Source organism: Phragmites australis, chromosome 10 (genome assembly GCF_958298935.1).
Source record: "Phragmites australis chromosome 10, lpPhrAust1.1, whole genome shotgun sequence".
In the NCBI taxonomy this organism is placed as follows: domain Eukaryota; kingdom Viridiplantae; phylum Streptophyta; class Magnoliopsida; order Poales; family Poaceae; genus Phragmites; species Phragmites australis.
The window spans coordinates 31,939,967-31,964,660 of record NC_084930.1 but is presented as its reverse complement, the minus strand read 5'-3'; the positions used below and the strand labels follow the sequence as shown (position 1 = coordinate 31,964,660).

Genomic DNA, 24,694 nt, shown 5'->3' with positions numbered 1-24,694 from the left:
GCTCTCGCAGCTTCGTCAACGCCTCCCACTCACAAGCATGGGCAAAGAGAAGTCATTTTTCATGCCTTGCACGTCGGATCGCCCAGGTGGCAACAAAAATAGACCAAAATAGCACACGAGTAAGAGTTTTTCTCTCTCCAATGACAAATATGTAAAGACAATGAAGTAGATGATATTTGAAGAGTGGCCAACGAAGAGAGTGGCAAAAAATTAATTTCCCTGTGTCAGTGCGTCTCGTGGGTCGAGCATGTGCGGCAGCGATTAAGGTGTGTTTGGTTGGATGAATTAACCAACCTGAGTATGTTTTGTTGTTTGGTTTGTTGAATCGTATCATTTCATTTAAGATGAGATGGTTCATATTTTTCAAATATATTGAGAAGATGATGTATTGAGCTATGCGGTAAAATCGGTCGAACAACCCTGTACATGTTCTATCAACTCTGCTAATCACTCATGATTAGTGATGATCAATGACTATCAGTGGTTATTAAGGATGTTTAATTAAAAACTAGTTACAAGTAGATGTTATTCACCCTAAATAATTATTATTGTAGGTATTCAGTGATGATTATTAAAAACTTAAGTTATGATTAACTAGAATTAGGAATGATTAGTACTAATTAGCATAGTTAGTTGATAATAATAAATATAAAAAATATTATGTTTATAAAATAATTAAGTTATACATTTATATAATACATGGTCTTTAAGCAACTAAATGTGTTATCGTATCATCCAATACATACAACCAAACACATTCTTGTACTATTTCATATATCTAACCAAACAATATACTTATATCACCTCATCCAGGATCATCCCGTCTATCTAGGATCATTCCATTCCATTCAATTCGTTCAAACAACCAAACACACCCCAAATTTCGTTGATTTTCGTGAATTTAAGAATTTCGGGAGGGAACAAAATATTTAGTCCTAGAATTTTCTTTCACTAATGTGTAGGCTTATAAAGCAGAGGAAAAAAATAACCAAAATTTGGATAAAATTTCATAAATTTCAATGTTTTCATCGTTGAATGAAAAAAATGTAAAATGAAATTGAAATCCCTAGTATTTGGGTTGTGTGACAACAAGCCTGGCTTGTTCGTTGCAGGACTTTGCCACGCCCCCTTAGGCGCCTAACATTTTCTTTGCCTAGTGTCCGATCCAATGCCATAGTCCTGGCTCGTCAAACTTTCTTTGCCATGTACCTCCTGGGATTGGCTTGTGCAATACAAAATAGCGTAGGAAGTATTAGAATTATTCGGGTCGATTCATATAATAATTTTTAATAAATTTTAAAGACTTATATTGTGGAGAGGTGGTTCGTGTTAAGACTCACTGTATATTAGCACTATATTGTTAATGGAGGGAGAGGTGTGGGGTTTTTCCTATATATATATATAGAAGGACTCCCACCTTATTGGTTACACGTATAACATAGACTGCTAATTAAGAGTTGTCCTAAAATTTAAAACGCTCTCATTACGTGAGTCTATATAAGAGTTAGAGTTTTACCTCTTTCTCTCTTAGTTGTGTTGCCGTTGTAGTCTATGCCATCCCAGTATCAGCGTGCACCCACGAACGGGAGAGCGGGTTTTCGAAACCATTGCTCTTGAGATCTTGCACCGAAAGAGGACGAATAAGATTTTTGAGAAGCGCCCTACGCGACTGCTCAAATTCTTCACCATGGCTCATCTTCCTAGTCGCTTGGGCACTATCCGCTGTCATCGTCAACAAATTTGGCGCGTCATCAACAGGATCAATCGTGTCATCAAGACAATGCAACCAGTATCTTCAGCAACCTCCACAACGCATAACCAATACGTAAAAACCATATTACTCGTACTTTATTTCCTGTAATCCTAATTTTGAGTATTAGATCTAGTCATATGTTATGCTTTCGTACACATACCTAGATTATGCTATGATGATATAATCATATCAGTTTACTCATGAATTATTTATGGATTAAATTAAACCTAAATGTGCCTTATTTTCTAACATTCTAAAAACTTTATTGTAGGCACTTAGATTTATCAATGGTTGGTTTTGTCGATGCATTGAGGCCAGACAAGTTTTCTGGTGTGCACTTTAAAAGATGACAAGTCAAGGTCAATCTGTGGCTGACGGCTATGAATATCTACTGAGTGGCTAATGGCAAGCCGGAAGGAATCCTTACTGCTGAGTAGTAAAATGTGTTCACGGATGCCAACACACTATTTATAGGATGCATTCTTAGCATTCTCAGTGACCATCTTTGTGATGTGTGCATGCACATACAAAGCCCGAAGGAGCTGTGGGATACACTTGTCGGAGGATGAACTCCCCAAGCGGGGATCTTGGGGGACCCCCTTTGAGATTCGGCCGGGAGGATGATTCTGAATCTACCTCCTACGTAAATTAAATGCGAGTATATGAGATGTAGGCGGGGCGGATGATCGACTGCTAGTGGGAGTAAATGCTTGAGGGATTTTAGACAGGTTCGGGCCGCACGGAGTGTAATACCCTACTCCTGTGTTTATGCTATTAATGCTCTGAGAATGTCTCTCTGTGGATCTCTTGTGTTACAAGTTTTTCTGTCTAAGTCTAAAGCTTCGGTCTTGGTGAACCCCTGCTCAGCTTCTCAGACTCGTGCTTGAGCTTCGGTGATCTTCTAAGATTTGTTAGCTTTGGTTCGATTATTGGGCCTGTCGGACCTGTTCTTCTCCGGGGTGCACCTCCCGTTTTATACTGTTGGGGAGGCTTGGCGTGCCCAGAAAGTAGGGCACGAGTTCCCATGAGCCATAAATGGAGAGCAACCATTATGGGGCTACAGCTTGATGTTACAGGGGTGGAAAATCCGTACTCGACCGGTATTGTCGCCCATTACGCCTACTTTTAGCCGGTGCAGTGGGGGGGCCCATCGGGCAGCCGCCAAACAACCCTGCGTGCCAGCTCAGTCAGAGCTGGTCTGACACAGCAGGGGGGCAGGCAATATGCCTCGAGCCCAGTGATGACATCTCCCAGCCGTTTCCTTCATGGGCCCCGCAGGGTGACGTGCGATGGGACACGTCGCATTAAATGACCCCACACACCTGCCAGATGGTGGTAGGGGCTGGCGTACTCAGTACGACAGGTGTGGGGGGAGTGGTTGGAAGTGACAGGCCACACTCCCTCTTAAATGCAGCATCAGGCCTTCCACCGATTGACACCTCGCCGTTGAGCTCTTGTGGGGTCCAGCGGCAAGAGGCTTCTTAGATCCTCGGGGAACTGTGGGTGCTCGGGGACAACTGTTCATGGCCCCGAGCGCACTCTCCCAGATATGTATCTGCTCGGATCCTCGGGGAACTGCGGGTGCTCGGGGACCACTGTTCATGGCCCCGAGCGCCCTCTTCCGGAACTTGTACTTCTTGGGTCCTCGGGGAACTACGGGTACTCGGGGACCACTGTTCATGGCCCCGAGCACCCCCTCCCGGAACTGGGTCTTCTCAGGGCTCGGGGAGATAGTCCCCGAGGGATGGCGCCACGTGGTATTCTGCTGTCCTGGCCTCGGGACTCGGGGACCCCTGGTTCCCATGTCACCAACAACACTGAATGCTAAATTTGGTACATCAGATGCAGAAAATGAACTATATATCATGGAGTAGTATCATGACTATAAGATGGTTGAAAATTGCTCTGTAGTCGAGTAGGCTCATGAGGTGAAGCGCCATGTGTTACCCCCGATGCTTAAAACCTTTATTTAACCAGTCCCTGAATCAATCGCTGATAAATAAGAGTCTTACAACAGATGTTACCACGGACATACAACATGAGGGGTGGTGAACATTCTCCACCAGCCTAATAAAACATACAACACTAGATAGCAGTGTAGGAACAACAAGGTCCACGACATCAGAGTGCACAACAGGGACAGCATAAAGATCACGTCACTCCACAGGCAACTTGGGTGCAGACGCAGCCGAGACCTATTCGTCAGCCTCACCGTCTGCTTCAGTGAAGTCCGGATCATCCTCTGGAAGCATAAACAAGGGTGAGTACAAAAGTACTCAGCAAGTCCCAACCTACGGCAGGGGTGGAAAATACATGCATATGATATCGTCAAGGAATAAGCTGTAAAGTTAACTTTGTGGAAATGCTAAGTATACACATGCAAGGGATCATTTTCATAAGGCAAGTTTGTGAAAACAACATATCATCATTAGTAAATGAATGGGGTTTCAGCCATGGTGGAAGGTCACCAGGGCCCAAATTTTAGGGTTGTCGGACACCCCGTCCACGACAACTCACGGCACATTACCGGTCCTATTTCAAAAAAGGGCACACCATGCCCACTCATTTTCCAATGAAACGCACACAACCCATGCTAGTTGCTATGACTGAACCATAGTTTATCTATGACCGTAGACACAGCTATTCAAATAGTTTAACCTCTGCAGAGTACCCACAAGTTGAGTTTGGAAACATACCACCGCCATGGCAGTGCGACTCAACAAAGCCATTACCCATCACAACATCATCTCACTAGCCGCCTACGGGAGCTGATCAGGGGTTCCTGACCTTTAACTAGGCCTCCAACTGGGTTGCCAAGCCTGCACCGTTTGCACCTGCTCCGTCGTTTTCCGTTGCACACCTGCCTCGGGACGACAGTAGGCTAGCTGGAAGGTTTAGGCTAAGTCCTGCCCATACAGGTTCATGTGGTTGTACTATGAAGACTAGGTAGGATGTCACATCAACTCGGTCCTTATGCGAACTAGGGCAAACATCTCCACATGGAGCATGCCACACAGGCAGCACTGCTCACGAAGCCTGCCACACAGGCAGCACTTCAACTCCCAAGGCGTCCCCAAAGGAACCCTGATTTGCCCCAGCTCTTACCGGTTCTCATTTGTTATCATCATCCGACAAGTTATCCCATCCTACAATTCATGCAACCCAATCACCAAGTTTTACACGGTTTACAAAACTATACTTGTTTAAGCATGAAATAACAGTAGTGATTACCATCCTAAGCATACTAGTAACAAGGTAATCGTCTTAGCATAATTATCATAGCCAAGACGAAAATCCTAAGGATACCAAGATTGTATCCAGGGTATTCACAAGCAGGTCGGCTAATCTGTAATAGACATAACTAACTTCAACAGTTTAAATTATGCCTTTAAGTAATATATCATGCAATTGAATTTGTGGGAAACGGCGGCTACGGGAGGTGGTGATAAAACTGGGTTCAACATGATCAAAGGGAAACGAATTGATACTTGCCTCCGCTGAAGTTCTCGATAGGGTCCTGCTTGAAGCCTTGCGTTCTCGGCTCCTCCTCCTCGTCCTTGAACGCTTTGGGCTCTAACGCGCATCACACAAACAACACAAATAAATACAAAAAATATAAATAAATTTGAAATAAATATGAAACTGGTATGAATAGATAGAGTTTGAATTTAGATGAAGATTGGTGGAAGAATCGTTAAAATCGGAGTTGAAACAGAGGAGAAACGGGCTTCAGAATTTGATCAGGAGTTTATTCAAGAAAAAGGAAAATGGGGAATATTCCCTAGAATATTCTCCAAAATTTGTTATTCTGGAAAATTCGGAAGAGTTATTGTGCATCACTATTCATTGGGCTTGTTTTGTGCGAATGGGTCAACTCGGTTGGCAGGCTGACTCGGGCTGGCCTTGCGGGCCACTGGGCTGGGGCAGTCCAGAGCGGCCCAGGGGAAATGTTGCCCAGGTCGAGTGGCGCCGCCGCTCGGGCGTCAGCTCATGGCGGCGAACACACCGAAGCCTTGCCGGAACAGGGCTCCCGGCCTACGTTTGCGCTGGTGAAGGCACGGGGAGAGAAAGGAGACGATGGGGAATCCATTTTTCGTGGTGTGCGGGTGAGGGAAGGGATGGAGAAGGCTGGTGGCATGCTGCCATGGGAGCGTGTCGGTGAGCTCGTGGAGAGGCGAGGTGAATGCCGGGGAAGGGAAGATGGGTGCATGGGAGGGTGGAGGAGGTGGCTAGGAGGCTCTGGGTGTACTGATGGCGGTAGAGGCGGGCCAAAGAGGGAGATCGATGGGGAGGAGCTCGATGGGGGGAGAGAGAGCCGTGAGAGAAAGAGGTGAGGGAGGGGATGGTCGGGGCTTGCCTTGCGAGCTCGGTGGGCGGCGGTGAGTAGCAAGGAAGCGCAAGGAGGCTTTTTATAGGTGAGCGGCGAGCTATGGTGACCGGCAGCGGGTCCACAGCGACGGGGCACGTGAGGTATGGCGCAAAGCTCGATCAAATAAAGTTAATGCCGGTGGTGTAGCAATTGGTGACTTTGCGCGGTGTGCAACGAGGGAGAGTTAAGCCCGGCAGTCGAGGCGGACGGCAGTTTTCTTTGCACGTGAGCTCGACCGACGAAGTTTTTTGGTGTGCGGCGCTGTGCGAAGAGGTGGTGTGGCAGAGGAGTGACGACCGGTGGTGTGAACCGGTGACTATGGTGGCGGTACGGGGTGGCGTTGGAACGGTTGGTGGGTAGCGGTTGGGAGGATGGCGGAGTCTGGCGGTGGGTTCGATGGCCGGTGACTTGTGCACGCACAGCCGCAAGAGGAAGAAGAAGAAGGAGGCGGGGGCTGGGCCAAGGAAGGTGAGTTGGGCCACCAGAGGAAGAACGAGAGAGGGAGGGAAAAGAGGTGGGTCAAGCCGAGAAGAGGAAAATAGAAAGAGGGGCAAGGCTAGGCCAAGGGAGATTGAGCCCAAAGTGAAGGGAGGGAAAAGAAAAAGGGTTTTGTAATTTATTTGGAAATGATTTGATTTTTTTGAACTGATTTTGAAATAAATTTGAATTCGAATTTTGGCTAAAAACTGGGATGTTACATGAGGTTCAGTGCGTCATGAAGGAACTCGAACTCCTCAAGATCAATGTACCCGATAAGTTTGTGGCTGGATGTATCGTTGCCAAGTTACCTCCGTCGTGGAGAAACTTTGCTACTGTTCTAAAGCATAAAAGATAAGAGATTACTGTTGAGAGTTTGATCGCATCTCTTGATGTTAAGGAGAAAGCTCAAGGTAAGAATATGAGTCTAAAAGGAGGCGAGGGACATACTAGCGCCAATATAGTGCAAAAGCTCTTCCACAACAAGAACAAAGGGAAAGATAATAAGCCAAACAAAACTACCACCTTCAAGAAAAAGAATATGAATACAACAAAATTGTCTTGCTTTGTGTGCGGTGAGATTGGAGATTTCACCAAGGATTGTCCAGACCGCAAGGGAAGAAAGGCTCTACAAAAGCAAAACTCAAATACTGCTAATGTGGTGACCATTAGCAAAGCTGGAAATGGAGCTACAGGGTATAAAAATTTACTTTCAGTGTTTTCAGTATTTCAGTCTACTAATTTAGTAGATTGATATGTTCATGTGTGTGCTGATATCTTAATGTTGTCTTCTTATCAGGTTGTCTATTATTCTTCCATCCTAATAGTGAATGGGTCACATACTTCTGTTTGTAGTGTTGGTATGGTAGATTTGAAGTTTACTTCAGGAAAGATCGTGCAGCTGAGGAACGTGCAGCATGTGCCTACAATTAATAAGAATCTAGTTAGCGGCTCCCTTCTTTGTAGAGATATGTTTAAGGTAGTGTTAGGGTCCAATAAAGTAGTGGTATCAAAGCATGGACAATTTATTGGTAAAGTCTATAAGTGCGGAGGCTTGTTCTGTTTTTTCCTTTTTGATTTCAGCAATAAATCTGTGAACCATATTTATGGCAATATTAATGATGATGCTAGTATTTGCTATTCGCGGTTATGTCATTTGCATTTTGGTTCTATGACTCGACTTTCCAGCATGAGTTTAATTCCAATTTTTTTCATGGTCAAAGGTTCTAAATGCCATACTTGTGTGCAATCAAAATAACCTTGTAAGCCCCACAAGGCAGTTGAGGAGAGAAATTTGATACCTCTAGAACTCATTCGTTTAAATCTGTGTGAAATGAATGGTGTGTTGACGAAGGGTGGAAAATGATATTTCATGACATTGATTGATGATGCGACTAGATATTGCTATGTTTATTTGTTGAAAATAAAAGATGAGGCTCTAGATCACTTTAAAATCTATAAGTCGGAAGTTGAGAATCAACTAGAGAGAAGATCAAAAGAATTAGGTCGGGTCATAGTGGAGAGTATTTGTCTAGTGATTTCGACTTATTCTATGAGAAACATGAGATTATTCATGAGAGGAAACCTCCCTATTCATCTCAATCAAACGGGATTACCGAAAGGAAGAACCGTACATCCCGATGCTTCCCACTAGATCATGCTACATCACCCATGTCCTCATGTAGAACTTCAAATCCCCATCAGGATCACCAAATGGTTTGTCTGTATCAGCAGCAACACAGCGGGAACGTGAACCCAAATGCCAACACTGCCACCAAATTGGATCTTAGATCCCTTCAACAACGGTACATTTCTGTTGCCCCGACCACCACCATCGTGTGTGCCTCGCCATGTTCTACAACTGTAGGTGAATCCTTTTTCTTAGAACCTTGTGTAACATACCATTCCTTGGTCCATGTCTTTTCAGCCACGCCGCCGTCGGATGGCATCGATGTTCCCAGCACTCTGGCCCTCCAAACATCGCGCCCCTTTGCTACCGAGTGCCCCTTGTGTTCTTACACAACAACACGAAGTGGATAGCCCAAAGGAGCAATGACGTCACCGTCATTTATGTCATCGTGCCTGCTGCCTCACGCTTGGGTGCGTCAAGCGCCCGCACCGGGGATTCTGTCCGTGTTGTCTTCTATCCTGAGGCTATATTGATGCACCAACAACGATACGGTGTGTTCCATCAAGCCATCTACATGTCCACAGGAGATCTTAGCAGGATCTACAGCGATGCCATCAGAAACGCGATCCCAACTTTCAATGTCGTTGCACAATCTCACCAAAGTTCCAACTGATCGATCTCTTGCTTAGGTGAAGTTCTATCCAAACCTCTACCCTAGCATTGTGTTCCTGATATATATGAAGCTCTGTGTTCAAGTACTTCCATTGAATTCATAGACTATCTCTAGGTCACCACCCAAACCTAGCAGTGTTTGTCGATGTTTTGCCGCTACCTCAGAACATCCCTGCCTTTACCAATAATACCACGGAGCTTTCCTTCTCACGTTCTATGTCGTGCTTCCCTTGTTTCACTGAAACACCATTGAAGGCTAGCGTCAATGTCAGTGGCCACGTTCCCAATCGCCGCCTTCGACGAAACCCAATCCCCTCCACCGTGCATGCGCCTCCACGCATTGTAGCCAAGGCGAGCACCTCCTTGAGTCCACAAAAACATGGTCGCTTGTTCTGAGCCGACTGTCGTTGCCACCGAACCACATCACGCCGCCAACACTGAGAGCCCACCGCTGGTCATCGCCCCATTCTGCTCTCTCTATCCTCTCTGTTGGTATGCACAATTTCATAAAACCCCCTCTCTTTCTCTCTTTTGTTTCTATCTTTATTTCCTAGCCCCTGTCTTCTATAGTCAATTCTGTTCCAGCCCTTATAATTCAAATAGAGTTCATCATTTCAAATCTTGTTCAGTGAATTTCGTCTAAATTCCAAGCCACTTTGTAAATTCATCTAAATTCGGCAATTTTCTAACGAATCATCCTTGTTCATATTCGATAATTAATTGGTCACATGGTAATATATAATTCTAGATATTATTTTAATAATTGGATGCATATCAAATGGCTTCGATGTGTAGAGCTCACATACCGTTGCACATAGGATATGAATTCAATATTAAAATAATATTTATAAAATTATATAAGATCTTATATGTCAATATTCTCGGACATCTTTGTACGTCGTTCTTTGAGAAAACCCTAATTTATGTTGTCTTCATGTTAAATCCAGTCAACCTAGTTCTTTCTTCAATGAAAGCCCAACCCTTGGTTCTTTCCTCTTTTGATTTGCAAATTATGTTTATTTTTTATTTATTTGGTTTTTCTTTTAATTGCATGTCTTCATGATTAGAGTATGACGTGTCTGAAAGAATCGATGATCTGCAAAGTCAAGACTTCGGGATATTCTAAGACCTAGTTTACGAAGATCATGAGCAACATCTAGACAAGTGTCTTTGTACATCTTATTCCTATTTTAGGGTTTATATGTTAGTTGTTTATTATTCATTGCATGTTTGTCTAAATTGAAAGTCTATTATTAGGGTTTACTAGATTTTGTATGATTATCATTGTCGTCGTTGATGAGTCATAGGAAATGAAGGGTAGATATGCTAGTCGTTGTCATAGTTGGGGTAGATGTTATACAACATGAATCGGGTGTGGTAATTTTGTAGCAACATGGTATAGGAATCCTAACATGATGGATGTTTAATGATGGTGCGGGTATGCATGTGTTCGTGGAATGCATAGTTGGTTTGTAGTTGTTCATGTGTGAGATCCTAAGGACCAGTTTTTGAAGCCTGTAACCAAGCTAAACTGCAACCATCCACGGGGCCTATATGGGTATGGCCTAGCTAATTAATTAGCCATCCTTCCAATTCTATGAGCAACATTGGTCGGTTCAGTGGCACAATAGGGGGCTTTTGCAGTGATGGAATCACTCTTAGCGGTGAAACCTCAGTGGGTGCTTGCGGGTCAGTGGGAGCTTTGTAAAGGCCTTGTAGTGATCTCCTGGTATCACACTATAGGAAATGTGCAAGTGCTTGATCAGCACGACAGTATGGAGACTGTCACCTGGTAATACGGATGATGAAATCATGACACATGGGGAAAGATGGGCAAACTCTTCAGAGTATCAAACTGATTGATCAGTCGTGCTCATGGTCAAGAGCGGCTTGGACTTCTTCTTAATTAGTTGGGATCAGGGTTTTGGTATGGTTGGTCGGGTAGCTAGGTAATGGGATTACCTGATGAGTTTTGGTAGCCAGATATGGAATATCTGGTGAGTTTGGTAATCAGATGGAATCCGATGAGTTTTTCCTCTTGTTTAAGTTGTGTCTTCATACGTAGTAATTAGAATGTCTGTTGTTGGAGTTATAGGTTAAGGTTGCTTAGTGCAGTAAACCAGTGTCTAACCATTTCTTGACTTAAGCACTATGTCATGTTTTTCCACACTTGCTATTTCTAATAATAAATGTTGCTCAGTTGAAGAACACTTCAAGGAGATCAAGAAAGCCGAAGACCGTTGATTAGAGACAAAGCGTCCTAGGTCACGTTGCCCCTAGTCGACTGTCTGTGGTATGCCTAGAAGATCCATAGGAGTACTCTTGTGTTCTTCGTTGCTATCTTGTAAACTCTGGTATTTATTTCAATAAAGTTGTTTATGTTTGATATAGAACTATATATCACTGATATGTCACCGTATGTATGATGAAACTGATCCTGACATATATGTAGAATGCACCTAGTTATTCTTTTGAAAAATCGGGCGTGACAACCGCTCATTGACAAAATTGGCGTCAGGATCCCATAGTGGCAAGGGAACTTATTCTCTTTGGCCAGCAGAGAAACACTCGTCAAATCTGTGTTGTCCTCCCAACCGACTTATCATTTAACAGTCCCCCTACAAAAATGGATTCTCAAGCAGATAGACAGGATTCGAAGAAGCTTCCTCTAAAGAAGGGAAGACCCGGACAAAGACACGGGGGGTGGGGGGAGGGCATTGCCTCGTCAATTGGTCAATCATAACAAAGAAAAAGGAATTAGGCGGCCTTGGTAACCTGGAGAGACAACATTTTGTGAGAGCACTTAGACTTCGATGGTTGTGGTTCCAGTGGCAGGATGTAGATCGTGGAATGGATTCCCAGTGCCTTGTGCTGAAACGGACATTGACATTTTTAACGTCTAGACAATGATCACAATTGGCAATGGTGAGAAGACCTCATTCTGGCATTCGAGTTGGCTCAACAACCATGCACCTAAGAACATTGTGCCAATCATCTATGCTATATCCTCGAGGAAAAACTTCACGATCAAACATGGGCTACCAAAACACAGATGGCTTGGCTGCATTAAACAAATCTAAATCGAGCATGAGCTACTTCAAATCTCACATGTATGGAGCTTAGTGGGCAGCCAACAACTCCAACTAAATACACAAGATCATATATCATGGCGTTGGACCAGTAGCGGCATCTACACAGCAAAAAGTGCATACAAGATCCAATTTGCCGACCAGATACATAAGTATAAGATACAATTTGTTTGGAAGGCAAGAGTTGAACCAAAGTGCAAGACATTTTCCCAGGTGCTCCTGCAAAATAAGATTCTAACCGCGAACAACCTCGCAAAAAGAGGATGATCTAAACATCAAACATGCCGCCTATGTGATCAAGAGGAGGAAACACCCACACACTTATGCAAAGATTGCGTGTTTACACGATAGATTTGGGCTTAGTTGACTCAGTGGTTGCATCTACCCACCTTGCCACAACTATCTTCCTACCACACCACAAAGGGCTGGTGGACCGCGGTGTCACGCCGAATTGACAAAGAACTCCGAAGATCGTTCGATGGTTTTGTGATTGCTTTTTGGTGGAACATATGGAAAGAAAGAAACAGAAGAACTTTCCAAAACGTCAAATGTGATGCTGTGCAGGTCGCAGAGCGGATCAAGGAGCAAATTGAAGAATTCCAAAGCGCACTACTTGGTTGAAATGTTGTCATATCCGGTGGTAGAAAGGTCTGATGTTTCCCTAGCTTTTGGATTCTGCCCCGTAGTGGTCACGGGCGCGCGATGTTGTCCCCCTTCTACAAACTATAGGTATCTTTGTTTTTTCCTCGCTTTTATTACTACTCTAATAAAATCGGCAAATCTTGTGCCGTCTTTTTTAAAAAAAAAATCAATTTTTGTCACCATCTGCAACAATCTATTGCGAGAGTAACTCTTAATTTATATATCTGATTGACTTGATTCTTATTGAGTTAGTTCTGTAACTTTATCCAATTTCTAATTTTAAAATTTGACGGTAATGGGACTTACGAATCTTTCTGTATATTATTTTAAGTGACGTAATACAGCTGGTCTAAAACGAAATATGATATTATTTTGGATTTTTTTATTAGATTGATTTAAAATTAAATTTGGCTTCCGCAATTCATTCTCCCTCTGAATGTATATTTTCTGAGTAATCGATCCTACAAATATATTCGTTCTCTCTCCGGTACGAATCTCTGACAAGAAGAATCTCTTCTAGCTTGCAGAAGATGATGCGGATTGAACTGCCTACGGGCACGGGCACGGCACCCCAAACGGAAGGCGCAACAGCTGAAAGTTAACTGATCTACCGCTGCAGTGGAGGCGGCGGCGGCGGCGGCGGCGGCGGCGGTGACGTCGAAGGCAAAGGTTTCATTCCCGTCACCTTGCCCGTGGTCGGAGAAGGTGGCGGGCTCAGCAGCCGCTGCCCCAAATATCTCATCGCGACGCCTGATCTCTGGACACTGTCTCCCTTCTCCTACGTCGCCGGAGCGACGCTGACTATCTTCGCGCCACGGTCATCTCCTGCAAGAACCACCGCATCTTAGTAACAGTGACATCGCAGGAATCCTCGAAACAACAACAGCATCACCATACGTCGAAGCAGCGAAGGCACAGATCACATACCGATGGCACGCGAGGAGCAGTCTGGGATGGCGCATGAGCTCAGGACAGGGATGGCCACGAGCGCTGAAGCGGCCGCCGCCATCGTCTCGCGATCGATTGGCACGGAGACTTGGCCTTTCTGAATGCCGGGATGTGCAGTGCAAAGCGTAAGCACTCGATGCCATCTTGTATGTGCATACACGCGGCGAGATTAAGGACGTGTTTAGTTCTTGGCCTAGCTATGCCAAGCCAAATATTGGTAATGCCAAAGAAATTTGGCTATTGTGTGGTTGAGAGCCAATATTTGGCAGGTCTAGAGAAATATTTGGCCCCAGCCAGCTACAGCAATCAGAGAGGGGCCTCGGCCGCCCGAGAATTGGCTTGGCCTCCTGTATGCACCTGGGTGACGTGTCAACATGCTAGTGGTGCACTTAAACGCTCCAGCATTTTTGATTCACAATCTTCAATAAAAAATATCTTCTAAACCGTTTAACCTATTCATAATTCGTTTTGATGTTAAAATAAATTAATGACATATGGGCCTCACATATCATGCTAATAGTTTTGGCAAGATTTGATCTGGCTGAAATCCAAATGCTACTTTTTGTCTTTATATTTTGGCATTGGCTTGATTTGGTATGGCCTCCAATCAAACGTCAGTTTTTTCCCATGTTTTTGTCTTCGTGTGTTTAGAGTCTACAAACAAGCACACGTAAGACCATCCTTAACTATATATTTTTTATTTCTTTTTTTTATTCTACTATATGTTCTGATTCCTTTTATTTTTTTTTATCTTTAACAACTTCTACTCAAAATAATTCGTGAAGGGAGAGAAGAGGACCCGTCATAGAAGTAATAATCTTGAGAATCACTTCGTGATGAAGAAATTATTTAAACGTTGAAGGAAATAAAAATACTTTCACAAAAGAATTTTCTCAATCGTGAAATGAATCCATTGGCATGCCCTAAGAACTGAGAAGATGGTCTGAAGCTTCGGAGAGCACACGTACGGCACAGGAAGTAAAGCCAGAAACACTGCAACACCGTGGGGTTCTGTGTGTGCCGGGTTAATTTGATCGAGGCCGACATGTTGCCGCGAAACTGGTTGGCATAGGGTATCTGATCGAGCAAAACTAAACCTTGGGCTCGAACGTGGGACTCAATGCGATGCAAGAATCTAGACACGATAGCCACGCATATATACTCTTCTAATTCATGTTGCTTTAGCCACTTTTAATGCTTTATTTTTTGTAATGTTTAAGAGAATAGAGAATAAAAATTGATATTAAAAACAAGTTTCTAATAAATACATATGTCTTACTAGTTTTTTAAGTTCTCTTAAAATAATTTATTATCTTACAATACTAAACAGTTAGTTTTCTTCTATAAAAACAAGCTATTTCTCTTTCATCTTTAAATTACTTGTTACATCATCTTTTTACCTAAGTAGAGTCGTAGACACCCAATTAATATAAAAAAAACTAGCATTGAGAATGGCATTAGACATGATCTCACATACAAAAGAGGTTAATTAAGGTGCTTTATCATAGTTATTTTCTATTGCGTCCATATTAAATAGCTTGGAATGCTACTTTAGTCGATTAATGGTTACAATCCAGGTTGTTAGAGTCCTACTCCTAAAGCTAAGAGATGTAGGTTTGATCCTTGATACTCATGGGTGTTTTTCGTTTTCTACTCCAGCATGGTTGCCGCCAAAATTTGGAAGGACGTGCACGCCAACTAAAGATGTTCAAATGGGCCGTGTTTACTGGGTCGGCCCGAGGCACGGAACTGTAGGTACGGCCCGGCCTGAGCCGAGATGGGCCGGGCCAGCACGGAACGAGGACACGGGCCATGCCTGGGCCGAGCGCGCGGCACGGTGGGCCGGCATGGCACGGCCCGGCCGAGTCGGGCCGGCACGGGCACGGCCCGGCCCACGACCGGCACGGGCACGACCCGACACAGCACGGCCCGGCTCAGGCACGAGTGGCCCAGGAGGCACGGCCGGGCCAGGCCGGCACGACACGGCCCGAGAACGCGGCGGCCCATCCCGGCACGGCACGGCACGGCCCACCGCGGGGGGCACGGCCCGGCCGGCACGTGGGGGCACGCTGGCCCGTTTAACTCGTTAACCCGATAATTTTAAATTTTATAGCCGTTTTGTGACCGTTTGAGCTCCAAAAAATTCAAAAAAAATTGCAAAAATCACCATTTTTCACCTATAAATAGAGGAGCACCTTGCCCTTCCATTCCACACCAGCAACACCATTTTCTCTCTTGTTTCCTCCTCTCATTCTTGTCTCAAATTTCCTGAGAATTAACGATAATTTGGCAAAATTAGTTTGAATTGTTGCAAAAAAAATCCGAGCAATTCCAAAATCGTCATCCTGCTGACTTGCTATCTTGAAGTTAAAGAAATCTTGGTGATTTTTTTGCATCGTTGTTGAGTCTTATTTTATTATTAGTTTTATTACTTGATTATTTCTAACTCTGAATATTTGCAATTTTTGTAGTGTCATTCGACATTGATCATGGATACCGGTGATCATGATACATCCATAGATCATGATTTTTTTCTCCAAGGACTCATAGGGGACTACGGCCCCTTTGATACCAGTGCTGCAGGTGATGATGGACCCGACGGTGAACCTCCGGTTGGTTCACATCCAGATCCAGGTGATGCAGCAGCAGTTCCATCGTCAGGCTCTACAAGTGCGCACACATTAGCAAGCAGCGGGTCTAAAAGATCAAGAGCCGGTACTTCCGAAGTTTGGCAAGACTTTGAAAGGATCTACAAAGAGGAAGATGGGGTAAGTGTCAGGTATGCTAGGTGTTATATTTGTAAAAATGAATTATCTGCAAAGCCCCCGGGTGGAACGGAGCACTTGAAGAGGCACGCCATAAGTTGCAAGCGAAAGAGTGGAGCAGCCATGAAGCAGACAGTGTTGCAGTACAACCCCGATGGCTCTGTTCATCATTGGGAGTACGACTCTGTCAATGCTCGAAAAGAGCTATGTCGCTTCATTGCAAGAGCGGATCTACCACTCAATATCGGTGAGTCTGCTGCATTTGAAGATTACATTAAGCAAGCTCATAATCCTAGGTTCACGCATGTTTCTAGACAGACAACTAGTAGGGATATGGTAAAATACTACAATGCGTGTCGTAGCAAGCTTAAAGAAATATTGCAAACATGTACATTTTCAGTTGCTTTGACCTCGGACATATGCGCAGGTAGCGCTAGAGAGGATTATCTTAGTGTGGTTGCTCATTTTGTTAATAATGATTGGGAATTAGAAAAGAGAATAATAGGTTTTCGTTTGATTGACAACGCGCATACCGGTGAAAATATTGCTGAAAAAATATCTCAAGTAGTTGCAGACTTTGGCCTCACGAATAAAATATTTTCTATCACTTTAGATAATGCCGGTGCAAATTCTAGAGCAATGGATATTCTTACTCCATTGTTTAGTACTTATGCTGAATCTTTCTTGTTACATCAACGTTGTGCTTGTCATATTATCAATCTTATAGTAAAATCCGGTTTGAAGAGGTTGTCGCGATACTTAGAAGATTTTCGTACTGCAATATCTTTTGTGAACTCCTCTAACCAACGAATTGCAGCATATAAACAGTATTGTGTTGCAATGGGTGTGCGTCCACGTAAGTTTGCTCTGGACATGCCGGTGAGATGGAACTCTACTTTCTTGATGCTTAAAAATATTATACCATATAAGAGCACATTTGGTGTGTTTATTCATACACATTACCATCAGCATGGGGGTCAAACTTTACTCACGGAAGCGCATTAGTATGTTGCTGAAAGGATACTGGAGTTTCTTGAATTTTTTTATGATTTAACTGTGAGTTTATCAAGAGTTTATTATCCAACATCTTGTTTAGTAGTGCATAATATTGTTGAAATTGCTACTCATTTAAACAACTATGAAAATGACAATCTTCTAAGAGATTGTGTAGTTCCTATGAAATCTAAATTCTTAAAGTATTGGAAAGAAATTCCTTTGTTATACGCATTTGCCTTTATTTTAGATCCTAGAGCTAAAATTGCAGCTTTCTGTAGAGTTCTCACAATTCTAGGTGATGCTCTTGGCCATGATTATTCTAATTATTATACTAATGTTCGTTCTAAGTTATTCGAAGTTTATAGTAAATATGAAATAAAGTATGGCGGAGTTCACCTGCAACAACCTCCACTAGCACCCACAACAAGTAAGAAGACGACAACGTGGGGGAAAATATTTGGTGCAGGTTCTTCATCAAGAAGTTCAGACTCTTCGTCACGATCGTCTACGGGCACCGGAATTCCAACATCCGGAGGGGAGCTAACTAACTTCATCGACAGTGACGTTATCAGCCACGAACAAGAAAACTTCAACATACTACAATGGTGGCATGAGCACAAGACGAATTATCCAGTGCTTTCACTGTTAGCGCGAGATTTGTTAACGGTTCCTGTATCTACAGTTTTTTCTGAGGCTACCTTCAGTCTTACAGGAAGGATAATCGAAGAGAGAATAACAAATCTGTCAAGTGAGATGGTTGAAATACTCACCATAGTAAAGGATTGGGAACAAGCTGAAACACGAATGCAACACACTGCAAAAAATACTGAGCTTGAAGAATCATTCCAAAATTTGTATCTAGATGCTGATGAGAACGTGTAATTTCAAATTTTCTGAGCTAGGTTGTACTCTTTTTTCCTTTTCTAGAAAGGTTTTTAATGAGGCAACCTATCAATAAAGCTCATTTTTAGAATTAATCATGTGCCCCTATTATTTCTAAGTTTTTTTTTTGTTTTTTTTATGTTTTTTGTTTATTTTTTTAAAATACCCCCCGCGGCCCCACCCCCACCTACCTCTCCTCTCATCGTGGCCTATAAATATCATCTACTCCATCTCAAACTCCATGTATTCTCATTGCCCACCCTACCCACCCATCTCTCTTTTCCTATTTGCTAGCCAAGTAGCCAGTAGTCACTTTACATCAAGAAACCAATTCCATATTTTAATTCATAGATCAAGACGCCGAGAACTCGCATGCATGGTCATGGGTGTGGCAACATTTTGAAAAGGTCTTCAGAGAAATTAACGGGGAACAGGTAAGATTTGCTAAGTGTAATATATGCAGCATAGAAATAGGTGCCAGATCTCCAAATGGAACGGGACACTTGAGGAAGCATATTAAAAATTGCAAGTAAAATTCTGGGGTTTCTAATGAAATCATGTAATTTTCGGAGCATAATCATAGGTTGTACTCTTTTTTCCTTCTAGTAGAAAGGTTTTTAACGAGACAACCAATCAATAAAGATGTTATGTATTTATTTTCTATATTTTTTATTGTTTTTTTTTGGATTTTTTAGCTATTATTTTTTATTTTTTCCTATTTTTTTATTGCTGACGGGCCCAACGTGCCTCCATCGTATCGGCCGGGCCCGTCGTGCCTTCCCGTGCCGACCTGGCCCGTCGTGCCTCCACCGTGCCGAACGGACCCATCGTGCCGGCCGGGCCCATCGTGCCGACCGTGCCGTGGGCCGGCCCGGCACGGTATGGTGACAGTTGAGCCGTGCCGTGCGCCGACGGCTCGGCACGCGGGCCGACACGGCACGGCCCGTAACAGTAAATAGGCCAATCGGGTCGTACCGATTTTAGACCGTACCGAGTTAGGCCCGTACCGGACCGATCCGATTGGCCCATTTGAACATCTTTAATGCCAACTGTGAGTTCCAGTTTAATCTACACTGGTTGCCGCATGTAGCTCGTGCCAACTGTGAGTAGTTTAATCGACACGTTGCTGGCATGCAACCCGCACCAGACGATCAATTTTTTGCCGCTAAACAATTCGCTAGCTACTCTGCCGCGCGAGTATATATACGCAAGTACACCGTGATCTCTCATCTTCATGATGATCCATGTTGTTGAAGGAGACTTGCTAGTGCTAGGGCCGCAGATATACGTTACATGCGTATATGAAGAGGCAGGTTTGGAGCGCTAGTTACTCTAGCAATCAATATGCATGCATCACCAGGCGACATACACTAAGTGACAACATTGGAATACATGATGGCATTAACTACAACCAGGGTAAAGGAGTCCAAAGCCTCAACTAATTGCTCAAATGACGAATTTGCATCCACTTTCTAATTCACTCCGATGACAGCAATTAGAAGACTGAACGGAGTACCTCCATTCATACATATATCTTAACATTATTTTTTATAATTATTTCTTAGTGTACTTTATTAAATATATAATTATATGGAAATATTTTTTATGACCGATATCATTTGCATGTATCGGATCCTATCGATTTTACATGTAATAAATGTCAAAGTTTTCGAAGTCTGTATGTATTTAAAATAACATTTGTTTGAGAACGGAGTTAATATATCGGTTCTTTTTCGTGCCTTAACTTGGTTTCGGACGAGCCTTAACGGAGTTCCTCATCAAATTGGATACTGGGTGCGCGCGCCGGCCAGCCGCTTATGGCGTCCCGTATGCGTCGGCGCCGACGGCGGGCCGGAGCTCCTAGGTGGCGGTGGTGGCGTCGACGGGGGATCGGCAGAAGGGGCAGCGTGAGGTGCCCTCGAGCCAGGGCAGCGCGCAGGCCCAGTGGAAGCGGTGCCCGCAGGGGAGGTGCGCCAGGACGTCGCCCGCGCGGAACTCGTCCAGGCACACCGCGCACTCCGCCTGCTCCGCGGCCTCCCACCGCGGCCGGCTCCACCGCATCAGCCGCCTCATCACCCCCTTCTTCGAGTACACCTCCCGTTGCACCCCCAGCGTCGCCGCCGATGTCGAGCTCCCGCCGCAGCCGTCACCGCCATCACCGGCGCTCCTGTGGGCTCTGCTCAGATTTATGCTCCCCGTGCTGTGATGCCTGCAAGATCAGATCCTTTTTAAGCACTAGTAATTTGTTCTCGCGTGCATCAGGCTGACACGGAAACACGTCGTTGGATTCATCAGCGTGTTTAACTACGGCCGGAGTACCTCTTGATGACGGTCTCCTTCTTGCTCCTGAGCTTCTGGTCCAGCCGCTCCTTGGCCTCCCGGACATTGCTGTCCAGCGTCCACCCATGAATCATCTCCATGATGCTGCTCCGCTGCTGCAAAATCCCAAGAAACCAATCAACCACTCCACTTTACCTCGATCAACACAAACAACAAGAATGAAACAATCGATTAATCATACTACCTTGCTGAAATTGCCTGCGTCACCAAGGCCAGCTGGGTGCCCGCCGTGGCCGGCCCCGTACAGGCAGAACGAGGACCGCCTCGTGCCTCCGGCGGCCTCCCCCGCCGCGCCCTGCCGGAGCCGGCGCCGCCGCGCGCACTCCACGCCGGGGAGCATCCCGGCCATGATGACCATTCACAGGCTCACAGCCTCTCGCGGCTCCTCGGCCACAAGTACGTCGCAGCAGCGGCAACAGCTATGTAACTAACACGTACGTGGACGCGGCGAGCCCACACCGCACCTAACCGCGGGTGCGTTTACGCGCGGAGGATGATCTAGCCGCGGGAGGGAAGAAATCTACGTGGGCGCCGGCCATTTGAGGCAAGCGCTCATCCGCCATCTCCTCCTCCGCTTGCGTCTTCTGGTACGGGAGATTGGGAGCAACAGGGACAGTGGTGGTGGCTTTGTTTGCAAGGCTCCTCGAGCTTTAGTAACTGTCTCCTGTCCTGATGGGGGCGCGCGGCCGGCCCAACTACCTGTCCTGTCACGACACGAGACGCTGCCGGCGATCGAATTATGGGGATGCGGCGGGCCCGCGGGATGGCGACGAAATCCACTGGTGAGGTGAGAGCGAGGAGAATTATTGGGGTCAGGTCAGGTCAGGTCAGTGTCAGGTTACTCTGATGCGACCACCGGTATAATCTGCCTTCCTGTCTGGCTATCTCGCAGTGAAACTGTCACCGGCGCTTCTGGAAAAATCTTGCACTGAAGTTCTAGGTACTAGTGCACTTGAAAAGTGCTGCATGGATTCCACAGAAATTGTGTAAAACAGAATGAAATAGCTCTATGCATATAGCTATTGGTCCTTGGTTGGTCCTTGAAATGTCAGGAATCTTCAGTGAAAATAAGCACGGAAGAAGAGTGTGGTGCTCAGTCGATCAGTGCAGCAAGCAACTCGAACTGATTGATCAGCGAGACCCAATCATGCAATCCAAGACGATGCGCCAGCCTGACAGGACAAAGTAGCCGGGAGGGAGGGGCGTCCGTTCCATCGGCCCTGGCAGCTGAGACGGGAACTGGGAGGGACTATGCTGTTTCGTCGAAGCTTCCGGGTAGCAGCCACCGGGCATGCCATGACACCCGCCATTATGCGCGGCTCGCATCGGCTGCCCCACTCGCCTCGCCTTGCCTTACGTCGTCGTTGTTGCTATCGGCGCTGCCTGTCCGAGCCTCTGCTCCCTCGCAGCGTTCTTGGCAGCGTTCCAGACGTGCCTGATTGATGCAATGATGGTGCAGAGCCAGGCACGACATTAGGGCGTGATTTGCCATCGTCTGAGCGTCCACATCTGGCTCTAGCAGGAGCGGTATCGCTCTGTACAGCGATACGGCCGGAGGTACACAGTTATACCGAAGAAGCAAATTTGCTGCATATCTCTCCATCCCTCAATATTATTCACAGAGTTCGAAAAAAGTAGGGTAAAATAGTAAATATGGTAGTCGCTGAAGATAAAAAAAAATAGATGATATAATAGTATTAAAGGATACTATAATAATATTATAGATGATAAATTTTTAAAGTATCTACTGAAAATAAGCTTAATAGTACGAGATATTTGTACGTGTTAACTACGTTCATTGCTTAGATAGTTACCACCAAGTTGTTGGTTGCACTTGTGCTGTGCCCATCTCGATTCTTCAGGCATTTCTTTTCGAGGGAAAAAAATGAAAAAGAATTATTCTTCAGCGGCCTCAGGTGATGGCAATAGGCGTTGAGAATTCATTCCTCAGAAAAAGAAAATAGAATTCAGCAGAAGGTGATATATACTGATGTCGGTGCCATGTGAAGGTGGCCGCCATTCACAGCCAGCCTCGCACCATGCACCTCGCTGGTCTTGCTGCTCTCGTGCTCCAATTAAATTGTACCGATCTCCTGATTTTTTTATTCAGATAGTGACCATATTATATCTCGATACTTTCTAAGAATCGCACCGTGATTCTTATACATACTGTTTTCGTTTACTCGTCACCAACTTTTTACTATAACAATTTTGACCTTACATTTTTTTAAAAAAAATTACGAATACTTAAAAGTATCTAATACTAATAAAGTACATTTCACGATAAATCTAATGATACGAAAATTTTAGTTATTTATAAATCTTTTGTAAAAAAAATGTAAGATCAAAATTACGAAGGTAGTAATAATGTTTTTCGCCCCCCGGATACAATCATACAGTCATGGGTGCAGACTGCCAGCCTCTGCGATCGATGGAAAGTGGGAGCGGATCTTCAGGATCTGGATGTTTCCAGACAATGCTTTGATATTGAAATCAAACATTTCGTACGAGCAAACAGCAACCAGACTGTGCTCATACTTGAGATTCCGAAGTAGTATCTGAAGTCTGAACTTGTGATGCAGTGAAGCTGGAGCCGACCAAGCAAATCCCTTGATAACATCTTCAGAAGTTGCCGCGAGCAGCTCAAGGATCAGCGTAAAAGCATTTGCAGTCCATTTGGATTGAATAGCTGAACACTTTGTGATGTGTCTGTCGCTGCTTCGGTTAAGTTTGAGATCACACGAAGTGGCATCCAAATATGTGCAGTGTCGGATCGAATATCTGAACTGTTGCACCGAAGATAGAAGAGTATGCATTTGGAATCGGACAAGGTTCTCCAATCCCTGGAGAGAGGCAGAGAGCTACATGGACCGTTATTAGGCCCGTCTATGGCTGTCATGTCAGTCCAGAATCATTTACTCTCACATTACGTGTGAGGACCTCTCTGTGGCAGCGAGGCCCGTTTCGAGTTCCGGCAAATTCAGCCCACAACATAGGCTGCGAATTCTAGCCCAAGAAATGTTCGTCGCGTGCGCCGGCCAGTGGAGATATGGCTTTTTAGAGGCCGGAGCCGGAGTCCTCCTGCCGTGGCAGGCGCGCACAAACCAACCCGCAAGGCTGAGACCACGGCCACGGCCACCTCCCTCCCATCTGCCAGACTGCTACCACCTCACGACCATGGGCTTCCCCGTCGCGCACGCCCGCGCCGTGGCCCGCGGCAGAGGCCTCGCTGTGTTTGTTGGCTTAACGCGACGCAAGCTTGTGGCTTCCGTGCGATTTTTTATTATTTTTCAATATTTACAAAAAATACATGCCAATTTTAAAATATTACACGTCTAAATTATCATTGTGTGTTAAAATAACGAAATAAGGTGTTGAACGACGTATTAAAAAAATGTCACTCTTTCAACAAAAGACAACTTTAAAAAACACTGTGTTAAATAATGTTTTGAATTTTAAGAGTAATGTAACATAATATTTTTAATTTTCTTATTTTTTAAAGTTATTGTCTATTGGATAGATGATATTTTGTTGTCGCTAGATACTATATAATATTTTAAATAGGCACGTACCTTTCTAAATATTGAAAAATGAAAATAAAAAAAAATTCGCTTCCGTGCTGTTATGCGGGTGGCACCAAGAGCCGTACGCCTTTACCCCGTGCTGGGGCCCAGCCAGCAGCAGGCTCTCCACGTGTGCAGCCACGCCAACACCGTGGGCCCCCAGCCCTCCCGCCGCCGTCCGTCCGTTCGTGCTCTGCTTTGGTCGGCAGTCAGCGTCCAAGCCGAAAAGCCGCGCTCTGGGCACGGTTTCTGGGTGTAGCCGAAGTCGGAGTGACGACTGACCAAGTGACGAGACTATCTGCTGCTGAGATAAGGCGAAAGAGGACGGAGGAAAACGAAAGCGAGTTTGGCCGTACGTAATCTCAGTTCTCGAGAGCGCGACTGATTTGACGGTGGCCGATATGGAAGCAAATTTTATAACTGTAGCTACGGTGTCGCACGTATAAAAGGGTCTCGTGGGATTTTTTTATCAGATCATATAAAATTTATTTATGATTGATGTTGATCTGTTTAGCGCGTGGAGGGATTCAGTGATGTCATAATGTTATTGGTGATGTGTCAACGATAA

General features: G+C 44.8%; 1 protein-coding gene across 1 annotated transcript; it reads right to left on the bottom strand.

Annotated features, from left to right (window-relative positions):
• Positions 1-19,537: 19,537 nt before the first annotated feature.
• On the bottom strand, positions 19,538-21,074 carry LOC133930754 (RING-H2 finger protein ATL63-like). Its single transcript, XM_062377481.1, has 3 exons — positions 20,748-21,074; positions 20,543-20,658; positions 19,538-20,432 (listed from the first exon to the last, which is right to left on the bottom strand). Exons 1-3 carry the CDS (start codon positions 20,919-20,921, stop codon positions 20,084-20,086), a joined length of 639 nt encoding a protein of 212 aa, XP_062233465.1. The 5' UTR covers positions 20,922-21,074; the 3' UTR covers positions 19,538-20,083.
• Positions 21,075-24,694: the final 3,620 nt, after the last annotated feature.